The sequence below is a fragment of the Protopterus annectens genome, chromosome 10.part0 (assembly GCF_019279795.1).
Source record: "Protopterus annectens isolate FY-2018-M chromosome 10.part0, PAN1.0, whole genome shotgun sequence".
Taxonomy (NCBI): Eukaryota; Metazoa; Chordata; order Ceratodontiformes; family Protopteridae; genus Protopterus; species Protopterus annectens.
The window spans coordinates 195,074,224-195,094,823 of record NC_056744.1 but is presented as its reverse complement, the minus strand read 5'-3'; the positions used below and the strand labels follow the sequence as shown (position 1 = coordinate 195,094,823).

The following is a 20,600-nucleotide window of genomic DNA, read 5'->3' as shown; positions in this document are numbered from 1 at the left end:
TAACCGTGGGTGTATTCCGCTACAATAATATGAGTGGGCTGAGATACAAACATTAGACTAAGCTTAAGAATAGTAAAAACGAGCGTTTCCAATAAGAAACCACAGTGCAACTATCAGCAGTTAAACTCTGAATGCAGTATTCGAGTAGGCTGAGGTGCCGACGTTTCATTTAGTAGTAACCCATGAGATAAGTAAAACAGAAACCACAACGTTTCTGATAAGAAAGCACAGTGCGACTATCAGCGGATAACACAGAAAGCACAGTGCAACTATCAGCGGATGTACTCTGCCACAGTAAAGCGATAAAGCTGAGTTAAATGCTACTAACTATCAGGGATCAAGTATATCAGGAACTAAAGCTTTCTGATAATCAAACCTTAAAGCAACAAGCATCGGCTAATCTGGTGTAAAAGAGGCAAGTAGATAGAGCTACATAACAAACACACTGCGTAGTAACACTAAGTGTGTCCCTAGCTGGATTATAACAAAACGCTAAGGTCCTGACTTAGAAGCTGATAAGAAAATCAATCGCACAGTTAAAATGTGGATGCAAGGTGATTACCAGCAAACACACTGCGTAATAACAATAATTATGTCTGTAGCTGGATTGTATTAAAACGCTACGATCCTGACTTAGTCGCTGATCAGAAAACAAACATACAGTTAAAATATGGATAACAAAGTGTTTACCAGCAGCTAGTTTACAACAGAATCAAGTAACATGATTATCCTGTGAAACACAGGTAGTACAGAGTCGAAATATACAACTTACGAGTAGCACAACACGCGGTCAACCACGGGGAGTCCTTGCACTTGAGCAGAGGGATTAAAGATGGCGCCTAGGAGGGGAGGCTTCTATATATAGAGGTTGGCGGGATAAAGGGGGGGGGGGCTAGGAAGATCCCAATGAATGATTAGGATAGAAAAAAAAGGGTGGGTGAAAGAAAAAGTAGTCTAGGTAGTAAACAGAGGAGAGAGAGAGTGGGTAAAAGTAAAAGTAGCCTAGGTATTAGACAGAGGAGAGAGAGAGAGTGAGTAAGAGTTGAAGTAAAAGTAGCCTCAGAAACAGTCAGAGGGGAGAGAGAGCGTAGGCAATCAGTCCAGCTGAGGAATTGAGACACCACTTAGTTTGTAAAGAGAGAGTAAAATGAGAATGTAAGAGTAAGGAGAGAGAAAAAAGTGAGATAGGAAGTAACTTTTGTAGCAGGGAAAAGAACAAAAGAGAAATAGGCTTCACATTAGAGTTAAGGGGGTACAGGTAAGAAAAAAAGAACAACGCTAGGAGCTTGGAGTTAAGCAACAACAAGCTGTAAGAATGGAGTCGCTGGGAGAAGTAGTTATACAGGAAGAAAGATAGGGACCAGATAAAGTCACAAGGGGTAAGACAAAAGGTGAGAGGGGGAAATAGAAGAGCTAATCACAATAGCCTGAGAGCATAAGTGGAGAAAAGAAGGATAACCAAGGATAGAGAAGGCAGTAGATGTACTGTTATTTAGGGTAGGAAACCTCGGGGATGGTAGACAAGCAGGGGCTATAAGGAGTATAACAGTTTGATTAGAGATAGAGGGAGAGGGAAACTGTAGAAAATGCTAGTATATATGGGTGGGGAGGACAACCAAGGATGGGTCCGCGAGTGTGCTGCTCACCTTAGGAAACTATTAGGCTAAAAATAGCAAAAAAAAAAAGTGGACATACAGCAAAGGTTAACACATTAGCAGCTAACCAGTTGACAATCCCTTGGATGGTTGCTGGGGTGCTTCTTGGGTGCCAACAGTATAGGCCTCCTTAATGTTTTCAGGGAATTGAGTGAAAAATTCAGCAGGGAGGGTAGGACCCGATAAGAAGCACTAGAAGCAAATGCTGAAAGGAGACATAAAGAGAGATGGGTTAGGAGAAAAAAGAAGCAAAATATAAAACACAGGGTGTAGAGCATGGAAGAGAACAACGTAGCTTCTATACAGTACAGTTAAATTAAACATTTAAAAAAAAAAATGCATGCTATCAAGTGTTTACAGAATATAACAGATAGATGTATATAGAACAGTTAAAATAAACATTTCAAAAATACGTAAAAGCAGGTGTTACAGAATATATCACTCATATACAGCAGTGGTATGCTACGTTATAACGTAATAGATCCAAATATAGCAGGAACTCCGGTTTGGAGGCCCAGGGTACAACTAGATAACTGATACTTCAAACATTCATTCACCCCTGGCTTGTTAATAAACTAAAAACAGGTGAATTGCTAATGTAGTGATTATTAACATATGAGCAATACTATTTTAAGAGTTACTCTATACAAAAGTAATGATAGCCATGCTCTAAATGTAGACACTGCTCCTTAAGTAATGAGTAAATAATTTACCTTTAAACAAGAGCACTTCAGCATACTGTAGTGGGCAAGGGTGAATTCAGGATACTAGTGCTTACAGTGCGCTAAAACAATGATTAATAGAATATGCATAGTATCTCTTTAATTTAACAAGGTTACACAGCTTTCTTTAATGACACCTTAGTAAAGCACAAGTAAAGCGAGCAGCACTAAACATCCAAGCCTCGGAGAATAATAAAGAAATTAAAAGAACACTAGTTCTTAAGTTAAACCACCCCTGGAAGTACCTTATTTGCTAATAACTACTCTAAAATGTAGCCTAGGGGACAAGTAAAACCGAAACAAAAGCGTTTCTGATAAGAAACCACAATGCTACTAACCGCGGGTGTATTCCGCTACAATAATATGAGTGGGCTGAGATACAAACATTAGACTAAGCTTAAGAATAGTAAAAACGAGCGTTTCCAATAAGAAACCACAGTGCAACTATCAGCAGTTAAACTCTGAATGCAGTATTCGAGTAGGCTGAGGTGCCGACGTTTCATTTAGTAGTAACCCATGAGATAAGTAAAACAGAAACCACAACGTTTCTGATAAGAAAGCACAGTGCGACTATCAGCGGATAACACAGAAAGCACAGTGCAACGCAACTATCAGCGGATGTACTCTGCCACAGTAAAGCGATAAAGCTGAGTTAAATGCTACTAACTATCAGGGATCAAGTATATCAGGAACTAAAGCTTTCTGATAATCAAACCTTAAAGCAACAAGCATCGGCTAATCTGGTGTAAAAGAGGCAAGTAGATAGAGCTACATAACAAACACACTGCGTAGTAACACTAAGTGTGTCCCTAGCTGGATTATAACAAAACGCTAAGGTCCTGACTTAGAAGCTGATAAGAAAATCAATCGCACAGTTAAAATGTGGATGCGCAAGGTGATTACCAGCAAACACACTGCGTAATAACAATAATTATGTCTGTAGCTGGATTGTATTAAAACGCTACGATCCTGACTTAGTCGCTGATCAGAAAACAAACATACAGTTAAAATATGGATAACAAAGTGTTTACCAGCAGCTAGTTTACAACAGAATCAAGTAACATGTTTATCCTGTGAAACACAGGTAGTACAGAGTCGAAATATACAACTTACGAGTAGCACAACACGCGGTCAACCACGGGGAGTCCTTGCACTTGAGCAGAGGGATTAAAGATGGCGCCTAGGAGGGGAGGCTTCTATATATAGAGGTTGGCGGGATAAAAGGGGGGGGGCCAGGAAGATCCCAATGAATGATTAGGATAGAAAAAAAGGGGTGGGTGAAAGAAAAAGTATTCTAGGTAGTAAACAGAGGAGAGAGAGAGTGGGTAAAAGTAAAAGTAGCCTAGGTAGTAGACAGAGGAGAGAGAGAGTGGGTAAGAGTTGAAGTAAAAGTAGCCTCAGAAACAGTCAGAGGGGAGAGAGAGAGTAGGCAATCAGTCCAGCTGAGGAATTGAGTCACCACTTAGTTTGTAAAGAGAGAGTATAATGAGAATGTAAGAGTAAGGAGAGAGAAAAAAGTGAGATAGGAAGTAACTTTTGTAGCAGGGAAAAGAACAAAAGAGAAATAGGCTTCACATTAGAGTTAAGGGGGTACAGGTAAGAAAAAAGAACAACGCTAGGAGCTTGGAGTTAAGCAACAACAAGCTGTAAGAATGGAGTCGCTGGGAGAAGTAGTTATACAGGAAGAAAGATAGGGACCAGATAAAGTCACAAGGGGTAAGACAAAAGGTGAGAGGGGGAAATAGAAGAGCTAATCACAATAGCCTGAGAGCATAAGTGGAGAAAAGAAGGATAACCAAGGATAGAGAAGGCAGTAGATGTACTGTTTTTTAGGGTAGGAAACCTCGGGGATGGTAGACAAGCAGGGGCTATAAGGAGTATAACAGTTTGATTAGAGATAGAGGGAGAGGGAAACTGTAGAAAATGCTAGTATATATGGGTGGGGAGGACAACCAAGGATGGGTCCGCGAGTGTGCTGCTCACCTTAGGAAACTATTAGGCTAAAAATAGCAAAAAAAGTGGACATACAGCAAAGGTTAACACATTAGCATCTAACCAGTTGACAATCCCTTGGATGGTTGCTGGGGTGCTTCTTGGGTGCCAACAGTATAGGCCTCCTTAATGTTTTCAGGGAATTGAGTGAAAAATTCAGCAGGGAGGGTAGGACCCGATAAGAAGCACTAGAAGCAAATGCTGAAAGGAGACATAAAGAGAGATGGGTTAGGAGAAAAAAAGAAGCAAAATATAAAACACAGGGTGTAGAGCATGGAAGAGAACAACGTAGCTTCTATACAGTACAGTTAAATTAAACATTTAAAAAAAAAAATGCATGCTATCAAGTGTTTACAGAATATAACAGATAGATGTATATAGAACAGTTAAAATAAACATTTCAAAAATACGTAAAAGCAGGTGTTACAGAATATATCACTCATATACAGCAGTGGTATGCTACGTTATAACGTAATAGATCCAAATATAGCAGGAACTCCGGTTTGGAGGCCCAGGGTACAACTAGATAACTGATACTTCAAACATTCATTCACCCCTGGCTTGTTAATAAACTAAAAACAGGTGAATTGCTAATGTAGTGATTATTAACATATGAGCAATACTATTTTAAGAGTTACTCTATACAAAAGTAATGATAGCCATGCTCTAAATGTAGACACCGCTCCTTAAGTAATGAGTAAATAAGTTACCTTTAAACAAGAGCACTTCAGCATACTGTAGTGGGCAAGGGTGAATTCAGGATACTAGTGCTTACAGTGCGCTAAAACAATGATTAATAGAATATGCATAGTATCTCTTTAATTTAACAAGGTTACACAGCTTTCTTTAATGACGCACCTTAGTAAAGCACAAGTAAAGCGAGCAGCACTAAACATCCAAGCCTCGGAGAATAATAAAGAAATTAAAAGAACACTAGTTCTTAAGTTAAACCACCCCTGGAAGTACCTTATTTGCTAATAACTACTCTAAAATGTAGCCTAGGGGACAAGTAAAACCGAAACAAAAGCGTTTCTGATAAGAAACCACAATGCTACTAACCGCGGGTGTATTCCGCTACAATAATATGAGTGGGCTGAGATACAAACATTAGACTAAGCTTAAGAATAGTAAAAACGAGCGTTTCCAATAAGAAACCACAGTGCAACTATCAGCAGTTAAACTCTGAATGCAGTATTCGAGTAGGCTGAGGTGCCGACGTTTCATTTAGTAGTAACCCATGAGATAAGTAAAACAGAAACCACAACGTTTCTGATAAGAAAGCACAGTGCGACTATCAGCGGATAACACAGAAAGCACAGTGCAACTATCAGCGGATGTACTCTGCCACAGTAAAGCGATAAAGCTGAGTTAAATGCTACTAACTATCAGGGATCAAGTATATCAGGAACTAAAGCTTTCTGATAATCAAACCTTAAAGCAACAAGCATCGGCTAATCTGGTGTAAAAGAGGCAAGTAGATAGAGCTACATAACAAACACACTGCGTAGTAACACTAAGTGTGTCCCTAGCTGGATTATAACAAAACGCTAAGGTCCTGACTTAGAAGCTGATAAGAAAATCAATCGCACAGTTAAAATGTGGATGCGCAAGGTGATTACCAGCAAACACACTGCGTAATAACAATAATTATGTCTGTAGCTGGATTGTATTAAAACGCTACGATCCTGACTTAGTCGCTGATCAGAAAACAAACATACAGTTAAAATATGGATAACAAAGTGTTTACCAGCAGCTAGTTTACAACAGAATCAAGTAACATGTTTATCCTGTGAAACACAGGTAGTACAGAGTCGAAATATACAACTTACGAGTAGCACAACAGGCGGTCAACCACGGGGAGTCCTTGCACTTGAGCAGAGGGATTAAAGATGGCGCCTAGAAGGGGAGGCTTCTATATATAGAGGTTGGCGGGATAAAAGGGGGGGGGGGCAGGAAGATCCCAATGAATGATTAGGAGAGAAAAAAAGGGGTGGGTGAAAGAAAAAGTATTCTAGGTAGTAAACAGAGGAGAGAGAGAGTGGGTAAAAGTAAAAGTAGCCTAGGTAGTAGACAGAGGAGAGAGAGAGTGGGTAAGAGTTGAAGTAAAAGTAGCCTCAGAAACAGTCAGAGGGGAGAGAGACCGTAGGCAATCAGTCCAGCTGAGGAATTGAGTCACCACTTAGTTTGTAAAGAGAGAGTATAATGAGAATGTAAGAGTAAGGAGAGAGAAAAAAGTGAGATAGGAAGTAACTTTTGTAGCAGGGAAAAGAAAAAAAGAGAAATAGGCTTCACATTAGAGTTAAGGGGGTACAGGTAAGAAAAAAGAACAACGCTAGGAGCTTGGAGTTAAGCAACAACAAGCTGTAAGAATGGAGTCGCTGGGAGAAGTAGTTATACAGGAAGAAAGATAGGGACCAGATAAAGTCACAAGGGGTAAGACAAAAGGTGAGAGGGGAAATAGAAGAGCTAATCACAATAGCCTGAGAGCATAAGTGGAGAAAAGAAGGATAACCAAGGATAGAGAAGGCAGTAGATGTACTGTTATTTAGGGTAGGAAACCTCGTGGATGGTAGACAAGCAGGGGCTATAAGGAGTATAACAGTTTGATTAGAGATAGAGGGAGAGGAAACTGTAGAAAATGCTAGTATATATGGGTGGGGAGGACAACCAAGGATGGGTCCTTGAGTGTGCTGCTCACCTTAGGAAACTATTAGGCTAAAAATAGCAAAAAAAGTGGACATACAGCAAAGGTTAACACATTAGCAGCTAACCAGTTGACAATCCCTTGGATGGTTGCTGGGGTGCTTCTTGGGTGCCAACAGTATAGGCCTCCTTAATGTTTTCAGGGAATTGAGTGAAAAATTCAGCAGGGAGGGTAGGACCCGATAAGAAGCACTAGAAGCAAATGCTGAAAGGAGACATAAAGAGAGATGGGTTAGGAGAAAAAAAGAAGCAAAATATAAAACACAGGGTGTAGAGCATGGAAGAGAACAACGTAGCTTCTATACAGTACAGTTAAATTAAACATTTAAAAAAAAAAATGCATGATATCAAGTGTTTACAGAATATAACAGATAGATGTATATAGAACAGTTAAAATAAACATTTCAAAAATACGTAAAAGCAGGTGTTACAGAATATATCACTCATATACAGCAGTGGTATGCTACGTTATAACGTAATAGATCCAAATATAGCAGGAACTCCGGTTTGGAGGCCCAGGGTACAACTAGATAACTGATACTTCAAACATTCATTCACCCCTGGCTTGTTAATAAACTAAAAACAGGTGAATTGCTAATGTAGTGATTATTAACATATGAGCAATACTATTTTAAGAGTTACTCTATACAAAAGTAATGATAGGCATGCTCTAAATGTAGACACCGCTCCTTAAGTAATGAGTAAATAAGTTACCTTTAAACAAGAGCACTTCAGCATACTGTAGTGGGCAAGGGTGAATTCAGGATACTAGTGCTTACAGTGCGCTAAAACAATGATTAATAGAATATGCATAGTATCTCTTTAATTTAACAAGGTTACACAGCTTTCTTTAATGACGCACCTTAGTAAAGCACAAGTAAAGCGAGCAGCACTAAACATCCAAGCCTCGGAGAATAATAAAGAAATTAAAAGAACACTAGTTCTTAAGTTAAACCACCCCTGGAAGTACCTTATTTGCTAATAACTACTCTAAAATGTAGCCTAGGGGACAAGTAAAACAGAAACAAAAGCGTTTCTGATAAGAGACCACAATGCTACTAACCGCGGGTGTATTCCGCTACAATAATATGAGTGGGCTGAGATACAAACATTAGACTAAGCTTAAGAATAGTAAAAACGAGCATTTCCAATAAGAAACCACAGTGCAACTATCAGCAGTTAAACTCTGAATGCAGTATTCGAGTAGGCTGAGGTGCCGACGTTTCATTTAGTAGTAACCCATGAGATAAGTAAAACAGAAACCACAACGTTTCTGATAAGAAAGCACAGTGCGACTATCAGCGGATAACACAGAAAGCACAGTGCAACTATCAGCGGATGTACTCTGCCACAGTAAAGCGATAAAGCTGAGTTAAATGCTACTAACTATCAGGGATCAAGTATATCAGAAACTAAAGCTTTCTGATAATCAAACCTTACAGCAACAAGCATCGGCTAATCTGGTGTAAAAGAGGCAAGTAGATAGAGCTACATAACAAACACACTGCGTAGTAACACTAAGTGTGTCCCTAGCTGGATTATAACAAAACGCTAAGGTCCTGACCTAGAAGCTGATAAGAAAAACAATCACACAGTTAAAATGTGGATGCGCAAGGTGATTACCAGCAAACACACTGCGTAATAACAATAAGTATGTCTGTAGCTGGATTGTATTAAAACGCTAAGGTCCTGACTTAGTCGCTGATCAGAAAAACAAACATACAGTTAAAATATGGATAACAAAGTGTTTACCAGCAGCTAGTTTACAACAGAATCAAGTAACATGTTTATCATGTGAAACACAGGTAGTACAGAGTCGAAATATACAACTTACGAGTAGCACAACACGCGGTCAACCACGGGGAGTCCTTGCACTTGAGCAGAGGGATTAAAGATGGCGCCTAGGAGGGGAGGCTTCTATATATAGAGGTTGGCGGGATAAAAGGGGGGGGCAGGAAGATCCCAATGAATGATTAGGATAGAAAAAAAGGGGTGGGTGAAAGAAAAAGTATTCTAGGTAGTAAACAGAGGAGAGAGAGAGTGGGTAAAAGTAAAAGTAGCCTAGGTAGTAGACAGAGGAGAGAGAGAGTGGGTAAGAGTTGAAGTAAAAGTAGCCTCAGAAACAGTCAGAGGGGAGAGAGAGCGTAGGCAATCAGTCCAGCTGAGGAATTGAGTCACCACTTAGTTTGTAAAGAGAGAGTATAATGAGAATGTAAGAGTAAGGAGAGAGAAAAAAGTGAGATAGGAAGTAACTTTTGTAGCAGGGAAAAGAAAAAAAGAAATAGGCTTCACATTAGAGTTAAGGGGGTACAGGTAAGAAAAAAGAACAACGCTAGGAGCTTGGAGTTAAGCAACAACAAGCTGTAAGAATGGAGTCGCTGGGAGAAGTAGTTATACAGGAAGAAAGATAGGGACCAGATAAAGTCACAAGGGGTAAGACAAAAGGTGAGAGGGGGAAATAGAAGAGCTAATCACAATAGCCTGAGAGCATAAGTGGAGAAAAGAAGGATAACCAAGGATAGAGAAGGCAGTAGATGTACTGTTATTTAGGGTAGGAAACCTCGGGGATGGTAGACAAGCAGGGGCTATAAGGAGTATAACAGTTTGATTAGAGATAGAGGGAGAGGGGAAACTGTAGAAAATGCTAGTATATATGGGTGGGGAGGACAACCAAGGATGGGTCCGCGAGTGTGCTGCTCACCTTAGGAAACTATTAGGCTAAAAATAGCAAAAAAAAGTGGACATACAGCAAAGGTTAACACATTAGCAGCTAACCAGTTGACAATCCCTTGGATGGTTGCTGGGGTGCTTCTTGGGTGCCAACAGTATAGGCCTCCTTAATGTTTTCAGGGAATTGAGTGAAAAATTCAGCAGGGAGGGTAGGATCCGATAAGAAGCACTAGAAGCAAATGAGGAAAGGTTAACACATTAGCAGCTAACCAGTTGACAATCCCTTGGATGGTTGCTGGGGTGCTTCTTGGGTGCCAACAGTATAGGTCTCCTTAATGTTTTCAGGGAATTGAGTGAAAAATTCAGCAGGGAGGGTAGGACCCGATAAGAAGCACTAGAAGCAAATGAGCAAAGGTTAACACATTAGCAGCTAACCAGTTGACAATCCCTTGGATGGTTGCTGGGGTGCTTCTTGGGTGCCAACAGTATAGGCCTCCTTAATGTTTTCAGGGAATTGAGTGAAAAATTCAGCAGGGAGGGTAGGACCCGATAAGAAGCACTAGAAGCAAATGAGCAAAGGTTAACACATTAGCAGCTAACCAGTTGACAATCCCTTGGATGGTTGCTGGGGTGCTTCTTGGTGCCAACAGTATAGGCCTCCTTAATGTTTTCAGGGAATTGAGTGAAAAATTCAGCAGGGAGGGTAGGACCCGATAAGAAGCACTAGAAGCAAATGAGCAAAGGTTAACACATTAGCAGCTAACCAGTTGACAATCCCTTGGATGGTTGCTGGGGTGCTTCTTGTGTGCCAACAGTATAGGCCTCCTTAATGTTTTCAGGGAATTGAGTGAAAAATTCAGCAGGGAGGGTAGGACCCGATAAGAAGCACTAGAAGCAAATGAGCAAAGGTTAACACATTAGCAGCTAACCAGTTGACAATCCCTTGGATGGTTGCTGGGGTGCTTCTTGGGTGCCAACAGTATAGGCCTCCTTAATGTTTTCAGGGAATTGAGTGAAAAATTCAGCAGGGAGGGTAGGACCTGATAAGAAGCACTAGAAGCAAATGAGCAAAGGTTAACACATTAGCAGCTAACCAGTTGACAATTCCTTGGATGGTTGCTGGGGTGCTTCTTGGGTGCCAACAGTATAGGCCTCCTTAATGTTTTCAGGGAATTGAGTGAAAAATTCAGCAGGGAGGGTAGGACCCGATAAGAAGCACTAGAAGCAAATGAGCAAAGGTTAACACATTAGCAGCTAACCAGTTGACAATCCCTTGGATGGTTGCTGGGGTGCTTCTTGGGTGCCAACAGTATAGGCCTCCTTAATGTTTTCAGGGAATTGAGTGAAAAATTCAGCAGGGAGGGTAGGACCCGATAAGAAGCACTAGAAGCAAATGGAGTAGCACAACACGCGGTCAACCACGGGGAGTCCTTGCACTTGAGCAGAGGGATTAAAGAGATTATGTATGCTATGGAAGAACAACCATGGCAGGGCTAGCCACCTGATGGTGTGAACATTAGTTCTAGATGACTGTCGCTGCTGGTGTGACACCCTGACTCCATGTACAAAAATGAGGAAAAAAAGGGCTGTGGACTGATCGATGAAGTGACTCCTTAATCTAAACTAGCTGGCAATGCATGATTTTGTAATGTTTCATCTGATGAGATAATCTATAACCAGTATGAGTACAATATACTATCATTACGTAAGATGCTATAACAAGTAAAGTGTATCTGGAGCTCAGGCAAGCAATACTACTCAATGGAAAGTGATGTAGGGCAAAACAAAGAGTAACAACTGTATATGTATGTATATATATATATGCAGCAAATGCAATTCATGCAACTGAACATCTTCACAAAAGTAAAACACCCATATCTGAGGATTTATATAATAGTTTTATTTCATTTATTACAATTTAATTCAACTGAATTTCTATAACCATTCTAGTAAAATTTGTGCATCAGCATGCATTTTTGTGAGTTATTGCTCCTTTTGACAAAGAATGCAAACTTTGCCTTAAGCACAATATTTGTCAGAGGAAGCTAAGCAGCATACTTTAAATAATATTTTATTTCCCTAGATTAGCTATGGGTCTGTACTAGCCCTCTTGGGTGACAAACAACAATTCCCTTCTTTTCTTCGCACTATAAGCAACTTCACTGTTCAGGTAGAGGGCATCATTCGGCTGATGAAACACTTTAGCTGGACATGGATTGGCATTCTGGCCTCTGATAATGACATAGGAATAGAAGCTAGCCAGGGCTTGCTGCAGGAACTTGCTAAGAGAGACAACTGTGTAGCTTTTCTAGAAATACTACCTGCATACAATTCAAAGAGCAGACTCCGACAAATTGTTGAGAAGATCAAGGCACCATCAGTGAAGGTGATAATTGTCTATTCCACACAGTTGTACCTTATACCATTAATGGAGGAAGTCACAATGCATAATGTGAGTGACAAAGTCTGGATTGCCCCTACACATTGGGCAAACTCTTTAGTGTTTTATAACAAAGAGAACTGGAAAACATTAAATGGAACTTTAGTTTTTGCAAAGTACAATCCAGAAATTCCTGGGTTCCAAGAATTTGTGCAGAACATTACTCCTTCTCCAGCAAATAATGATAATTTTCTGAATCTTTTCTGGGAAACAGTTTTCCACTGTAAATTGTTGTCTAACAATAACACAGCAATATCTCCAGGTAAAGCCACTTCATTTTGTACAGGGGTTGAAAGTCTGAAGAAACTACAGACTTCAGTATTTGAATCCTACAGCTTCCAGGAATCAATCAGTGCATACAATGCTGCATATGCTATAGCCCATGGGCTGCACAACCTGTTATCCTGTGATTCTAAGGATGGGATACCAGAGAATGTATCCTGTGCTGCTGTCACAAATCTTCATCCATGGCAGGTGAGCAAAATAAAAAAATACAGAACTGGTATATGAAAATATTATGGGATATTACAATAATGTCCAAGTTATACTACATTTAAACCCTAAAATAATATATATATATATATATATATATATATATATATATATATATATATACACACATATGTGTGTGTGTGTTGCTTTATTTGCTTTGTGAATGTAAGGACCAGAGCAAGCTTTAATCACAGTATTGTACATGCCAGCATCTGTATGCTATCATTTTTGTAATTTTAGCTATGGGAGTGGGGACAGTTTACATATAACATTTAAATGTTACACTAAACAAGGCAAACATTTATAGCTAGCCATAAGAAATGTAACAATGCTTAAGTATTACTGTGAGTATCATTAGTGTATTAAATAGTATGAAATGAATGTTAAATCACACTACTATAGTTATATATAGTTGCAATGCTAATGTTCAGTAATTTAGCTACACTCTCAACTCACAATAAATGTTTTTTTAAGGGAATTATCTCCACCATCAGTGCTCTAGCTGATGTGCACATTTTTTTACTTCTTTGGCAAAGTTAACTTTCACCCTGCAAAAATTATCGATTCTTACAACTTTTTTGTTGTTTACACCACTACCATCCTCCCTTTCAGAGGTTCATCAGATGCACAGTGCTATTCATATGTTCTGAGCAGTATATTTTGCACTGCATTTGGGCTCATGCCATTACTGGTATCAGTATATTGGGTGATTGTGCTTCTGCATTCAGATATTCGATATCGGACTTTAGGGAGTCCTCAATGAATTCCCCCAGAAAACCATTTCTTGATCACCTAAGCCCAGGATCATAATATATAATCAAATCATTTTCCACAAATCATAAAACAGAAAATAACTTACTGAAATTACATTTTACCAAACTGGAAATGCACAGTAAAGTAAAATGATCAGTTTAACAACAGCTATGAGTCCTGGATCCAAGGGGAGATACTTTGTTTCCACTTCTTAGTAATACACTTTTTAGCAAGTAACCAAATACGATTCACAAACTATGAGCTCTATACGGTCATAATAACCATGATCAATGTAATCAATAAGAAAGGCAACATGGACCAAAATGAAAGGTAGCAGGGGTCATATCCATCCAGCAACCAAGTTGTAACTCATGGGCTGAGTGGATTTCTATTTTAAAGGTAGCAAAACAGGGTCACTCCTAAAAGATGTGATACCAGTTCCTTAATTCTAATCCCCTACCTCTCCAGCAAAGAGGTATACTATAGAAAACATTCTGGTCAGTAGATCAGAGAGTTGAAAACTTTAAAAAAGGCACAGTCAGCTGAAAAAAATTCTACTTCTGAGTTTTGGTCACATATTTAGGAATTTGTAATAGATAAGTCCAATATTCCTTATTTAAGATCTCCCTGAGCTCTGTCTCCCACTGAGCTTTGTATCATTTTTGTGTAACTGTAGAAAACCCCAACAAACTATGGCAAATTGAACCTATTACTTTATTTATATAACCAGTTTCTGTTCTACTTATCAGAATGAATCAATTGAGGAATATTTGGGGGGAAGTTTGACCTAGGTTATGTCCCATAACAGCATCTCCCAACATTTGAAAATATGTTCTAATAAGTCTGCCACCTGTGTTAAACTGCTTTAACCACCCCAACCTGTAACTCCTTTATTAATAAACATCTGGTTCCTCCCTCCCTCCCTCCAAAAAAAAAAAAAAAAAAACCTTTATCCATTGTTTTAACTCACATCACATGCATAGTCCATCCAAGCGAGGGTCAATTCAAACTTCCGAAAGGGTGTTCCTGTGAACTAGTTCAACCATTTTAAGGAAGCAGTCAAACCCCTCGCAATGAATGGATTATAATTGCAAACCATATTACCCCTCAGTATGAGAGTTTGTTAGAACCTTTCCATCTCGCTTATTTTAGAAATCATAATCTCATTCCTGATTGGCAAATATTCATACTGCAATAAGGCCAAGCCAGTTTTGAATATGACCACCCTGCTATAACAATCCATTTAAAGGAGACCTAAACCTCAATGATCTAATGGGAGACACACAATTTCATATCAAACCTTGTGTGCAGTTAAACCAGTACAAATTCGAAGTGGGCTTCTTTAATTTTGGTAATGCCACAGGATCCAAAATTCCCATTATATCTTGCTCTGAATATAGCTTCAATGACAGAATAAACCACTTTAGCACTTTTATCCATTGGGTAAACTCCAATCACTTATAATCCAAATATGAAACAATTTTCCTTTTCAGTTCTTGTAGATGTTGCCTATTTTATTCCCTTCTAGCCCAAATAAAGTTTTCCTACTAAGCCAAATGATCAACTTGGAGGTTTTTCAATTTATTAGAAATCTCACCTTGTTTGTGATGAACACAGGTTTTGAGTGTAGACCCATATTGCACCTTAAATTGATGTTGTTGCTCTAATAGAGAAAGTTGTATATTGCCCTACAGTACAGCACATCCAATAAAAAATAAGACCAAAGCTTGAAGTGCATCTTAGAAGAAAAAAATAAATTTAATTTCCAAGATGCTTCTAAAGTCTTTTATTTAATACAAGCTTCCCCTCTAATAGGTGCATGAACAGAAAGATGAACTGCAGTATAGACAAGTATCTCAAAAAATACACTTTTTTAATACTACTTTTTGTCTATTCTTCAATGACATCCACACTTGATAGAAAAACAGGTACATTTTGAGGCTGGGAGATTAACACCCCAATGCAAATCAATCATATCCATAATCTGTAGATGACATTTAATTTGTCTTCCCAGGAGAGGGTCATTGAGTAACTTAGGTCCAGAAAGAATGTCTTGAGTGGTAAACATAGCATTAAAATCCCTTCCGAAGAAAGACAGACCCTCCTCCTCATGAGTTCATTCCCTCAATAACTCCATTATCTCAGGGTCAGATGTTTCTGGAGAGAAGAAGTGCAGTGTACTATGGCTGCTACCTAATACCACCTCCATAAGTAAAACAAATCTACCTTCAGGATCCACATATTGTATAAGAAAGTCAAAGGGAATAGGTTTCTATATAATACTAACCACACCTCTCCTCTTACCCTGAGGACAAGAAGAAAAAAACACCCTGATATCTCCTTCCTAACAACTCCTCATGTCCCTGAAGTGTCAAGTGCATTTCTTGCAGCATTATAATAACCCCTCCTTATTTTTATATAGGTAATTATAAAGGCCCTCCTTACCTGGTTATTATCTCATTTATATTCCAACTTGAGAAGCTACAGTGTGTCATAAAATATCAAAAAGAAAGCCACCACACCTCACTCTCCATCATAAGACAGTGCTATTCCATGCCATGCCCCAAATGAGAAATTAGAGAAGCCTTATGCCCTTTAATGACATATACCAAAAATGTGTGCTGTTAGGAAACTAAGGGTCAGATAAAAAAGGAAAAAACATAGCAATAATGAAAATATTCATTGAAAAAATCTATAACAAATGACTGTTCCAATGTAGCCCAACTATTTATAATATATACAGAGTTTAACTGTATTGTGACTCCCAAAGAGGAGTCAAAACATTTATTTTTGGATCACATTAAAGGACTTACTGTGATGCAGTAGCCATGAGACATTGTATAATTACTTGGTAGTTAATTTCAGATGTACTAGCAGGTTGTGTCTCTCCCCCAAGGATCCCCATCAAGGTACAAGTTAAGTACAATCACAGCAGCATGGCATTTAAGTAAACCACGGAATAGAAGGACAGACCTTTTGTTAACAAAAATCTGCAAAACCAGTCCACAAAACAAAAAAAAATCCAGAATCCCACGACAACTGTGAGCTACTATACCAATTCAGTTTATTTATTTATTTACCATTGAACATCTGGACATAACCTTCAATCTCAGTTTTGTTATAACACTTATCAGGGATGACCAGAACTAGCATGAATGTCTGCCTGGCACCACATAGCTGCCTGCAATAATGATAAAAGAATGTGTATTTTGTCATGAAGATTTGTTTGTACTTGTGATTATTTCATCAGATTTGCTATTCCCAAATGTCAGCCTTCATGTATCTTTCAATGTATTTTCAGCAGCAGTGTATGTGGGATCTGGGATGTGAGAAGATGTAGAAAGATTTGAATTACTCTTCTGGTTGAAACACTCATACAAAAGATTTCCAGTCTTATGTAAAAATATGAAACACAGTAATGAAAACAATCTGGAACAGAACAAACAATAAAGAAAGTTATTTTGCTAAACATAAATTTATTACTATGACATATATGACCTGCCTTCATCTCTGCTTTTCAGATACACACAGGATTAGCAGAAGAGGAGGGGTCACTGCCTGTGTTAAGCAAAGTTCTTCATTAGCACTCTTCAAGAAAAATCTTGATGAGTGGATGGGAAATAGGAAATACACCCCGGGGATCACTTCTTTGTCTCTGCTGTACAGTGGCACAGGAAAATAACTTTCTGGGGTGGTGTAAGCTATGGAACCTTGCTGGCTAGGCTTATGTAGGCCCTTGGGCCGATAGACTGGTACCTACCTATGAACCTATGATGAAAGGCTGGAATACATATCAAATAAACAGAGATAACAAGAAGAGCAGAACTTATAATTACAAGTTATATGTAGAAAGTGTATGCAAGTTTGCTGTCAAATATCAGGATTCTATAGGGATGATAAGGTGGGGAGGGGGCAGAACAACTGACACATAGGTAGGTGTCATAACAAAGAGTCATTCAGCTATCTTAACATTTTTGATGCAGTTAATTCTGTGAGAGTAGGGTCAGCTTGCATTACACTAAAGATATAGCAATGCAATCAGCTCCATTCTGTGTGTGTCCTTTTAAAATAATGAAATTTTACCTTATGCACCCATTGCTCTTATGTGCATATACAGCAAAATACCACCCCCCACACGCACATCATTTTTGTTGTCATAATACCTCCATTATCCCCAGGAGACAAACACCATCTTTGTAGAACAGATTTGGTGAATGACAAAGTATGGAAGCATCTACAATCCTTGGAATTATCACCATTTGTAAAATAATGCAGGTTAGCTGTCCAGTTTGTTGTGCACTGCAGCACATGACTTAAATAGCTACATGATGCCGTAGGATCACCAAATGGGCAAAGATGGGGGTGAATAAGAACATGCACACAATGTTTTGTTTTGTAATACATGTCAGAAAATACACAATCTACAGAAATATTGATAACAACAAGGGAAGTCAAAAGTATCTATTGTTTAATGTTTAAAAGATAGTCACAGTTTTGGCAATCTAATCAAGTCTTTCCACTCATTTTATATTCCATCAGCTTCTCACCTTTATCAAGATAGTCCATTTCATGAATACAGCAGGCCAAAAAGTATATTTTGACATTAATGGTGACATGCCAACACAATATGATATTCAAAACTTTCAATGTTTCCCAAATGGTACAAGTCGGAGTGTAAAAGTGGGCATCTTCAAGTCATGGGCTCCCAATGATGAGCAAATCCAAATCGATACAGCACTGATTTTGTGGAATGATGGGGCTACAAAGGTCAGAGCATGCATGTGATTATAATGGAAGACTGTTTTGGGTTGCTATTTTCTGTCTCTTTATATTTTTACAGCTGTTGCAAACATTGTTATGTTTAGGTGCCTGACTGTATTTTTAATTTAACGAAATGCAGTTTTTGTCTGCTTTCAGCATAATGAGCCAGAGAATGATGACCTGCCTGGGGGTACACTAGTCACTAATCCATTTTTGAATGCTTTTCTCACCTCACACTTTGTCAACTTTTCATACCTCTCAGCTGTCCAAAATGTCACAGAAAGTCTAAATGTGTGTCTCATATTTGTGGTAATATCCTCATAAAAGTTGAGATTTTCTTGCAAATCATTATAAGTTGAACTTGCTAATGAGCTACATCTGTGTTTTGGTCTTCATATCCTTCATAAAATGCATACTAATAAAGTACTTGTTATTCTAGCAACTTTCTAAGTTTGAAATAGGAAAATATAAAATTGATCCATGATTTGGAACTTTTGCCTCCCTGTTATTTTTTGCCTTTGTCACTAGATTTTTTAATGTAAGAGGTTGAGATATATGGCTTTCATCATGCAAATCATTCCTGAAGCTATTTCTTAAGAGTATGGTTGGCATGGTGTTGTTTCTCACATCTGTGCTGAGACATAAACTGAAATGCAGTAAAAGACTATAGATGTTCTACTGGCACTATAGCACATTAGATAAGTCTCAGATGGTATCTCAAAACAGGCATTGTACCTTCTAGGTTTAGTGACTGATCAGATTAATAAACTGCAAGGTGGGCATATGTTCCACTTCAGGTCCGTTTAATGGAATACAACATATTATCTGTCAAGGTAAATAAAGATTATTTTGCCTAATTTAGTCCTCATAAGTCATACAGGAAATCTTGTTTGTTAAGCTTACTTATGTATATGTTGCCTGTTGGTATAAGGGTAACTTGTCTGCCCTACTAAAGGATATAATGGCAAAAGTTGCATCATTCTGCAGTGCTACTGATGACTCAGCCACCACTAAAAGTGGTATTGAAATAACAAAATAGGCATTTTTTTAAATAAATTACATAGACATCAGTGAGAAGTTATCTATATATATATATATATATATATATATATATATATATATATATATATATATATATATATATATTTTAGGGAAGAGTATCAAATGACTTTTAGTGCTGAAATAATGTATAATATATACAAGAATCATTAATCCATGTGAACTACAAACCATCATTATTTTCTTCTTTTTAGTCATCAAGCGTATACTAGAGGAATGTATATTATCTTCCTAACCTTTTTTTTTTACTTTGAGGTCCCTCGTGCTGTGTGCAGTGAAAGCTGTGTTGCAGGATATAGGAAATCCATGCGCAAGGGACAGCCTATATGCTGTTTCGATTGTGTCCCATGCTCTGAAGGAGAAATATCAAACCATTCGAGTAAGTAATCTCTTTTATAAATGAATAATTTATAAATTGTGCTAGAAATCAATGATACCTTAAGATGCAAGTTCTGCATAATGTTTTTACGTATAAATCTTCTTTATATAGACAGCAAACAGATTCACAGAAATGCTATGCTTTTCTATACATGCCTCATGCAGCTAGGTGGTACTACATGGCACAGCATTGCATGGCATGGACTGGCATGGATGCAAATACACATGTAGACCAAGATGCAACATGCCTTTTCCCATGATACGTAAATGATCAGAGCAACTATTCAAGTAGTAGTATTTGTATAGTGAAAGTACGCAAGTGCATGCATCTATACAATGAACCCCGTTTAGTGACATATAAGAAATAATCCATACAGTGACCATAGAGCATATTACATGGATCATGCAAGAAATGAAAATGTGAACTCACAGACCAATACTTCTAAAGAAATAAGACAGTACATGTAGTAGCTAGTCTTTAAATGTCAGCACTTTCTTCAGCAGTAGTAAAGCTATATGAGCACATATTATTTGCAATTGTAGTGGTATAATTGCCCACATGTGTGGATATCTGTCAGATGTATAACACAGGAGGAGAGGTATGCATAGAAAGAAAGATAAATGGAGAGACAGGAAGTAGAGGGACAAACAGATGGAAACATGCAGGAGTATACATGAGGGATGGTGAGGCAGGGCATCCCCCTTCTACCTGCTTATTTTCAGCCCACTGTGATGAATTTGCCCAGTCTTTCTGCATGGGCTTATGGCAATATCTTTATATGTTGATATAGCCTGTTTTTTGCTATATTTAGAGAGAGAGAGAGAGATGCAAAGAGGGGAAGTGTGAATGGGAAAGCAGGATATGAATGGTGAAGTAGAGATTGTGCAGGGTCCTGAAGAAACATACAATATAAGAAACAAAACAGGGATGAATGTGCACATTCAAGAATTGGGAGCCACAGGATGATTAGAGAC

The 20,600-nt window shown here is 38.4% G+C and overlaps 1 protein-coding gene across 1 annotated transcript in view; it reads left to right on the top strand.

Moving 5' to 3' along the window:
* LOC122814116 (extracellular calcium-sensing receptor-like) overlaps window positions 1-20,600 on the top strand; it is a 172,358-nt gene that overhangs the window by 102,554 nt on the left and 49,204 nt on the right. The window contains exons 3-4 of the mRNA XM_044086732.1: window positions 11,826-12,652; window positions 19,442-19,626. Coding sequence (XP_043942667.1) covers window positions 11,826-12,652; window positions 19,442-19,626 — 1,012 coding nt within the window. The remainder of the gene's footprint in view (window positions 1-11,825; window positions 12,653-19,441; window positions 19,627-20,600) is intronic.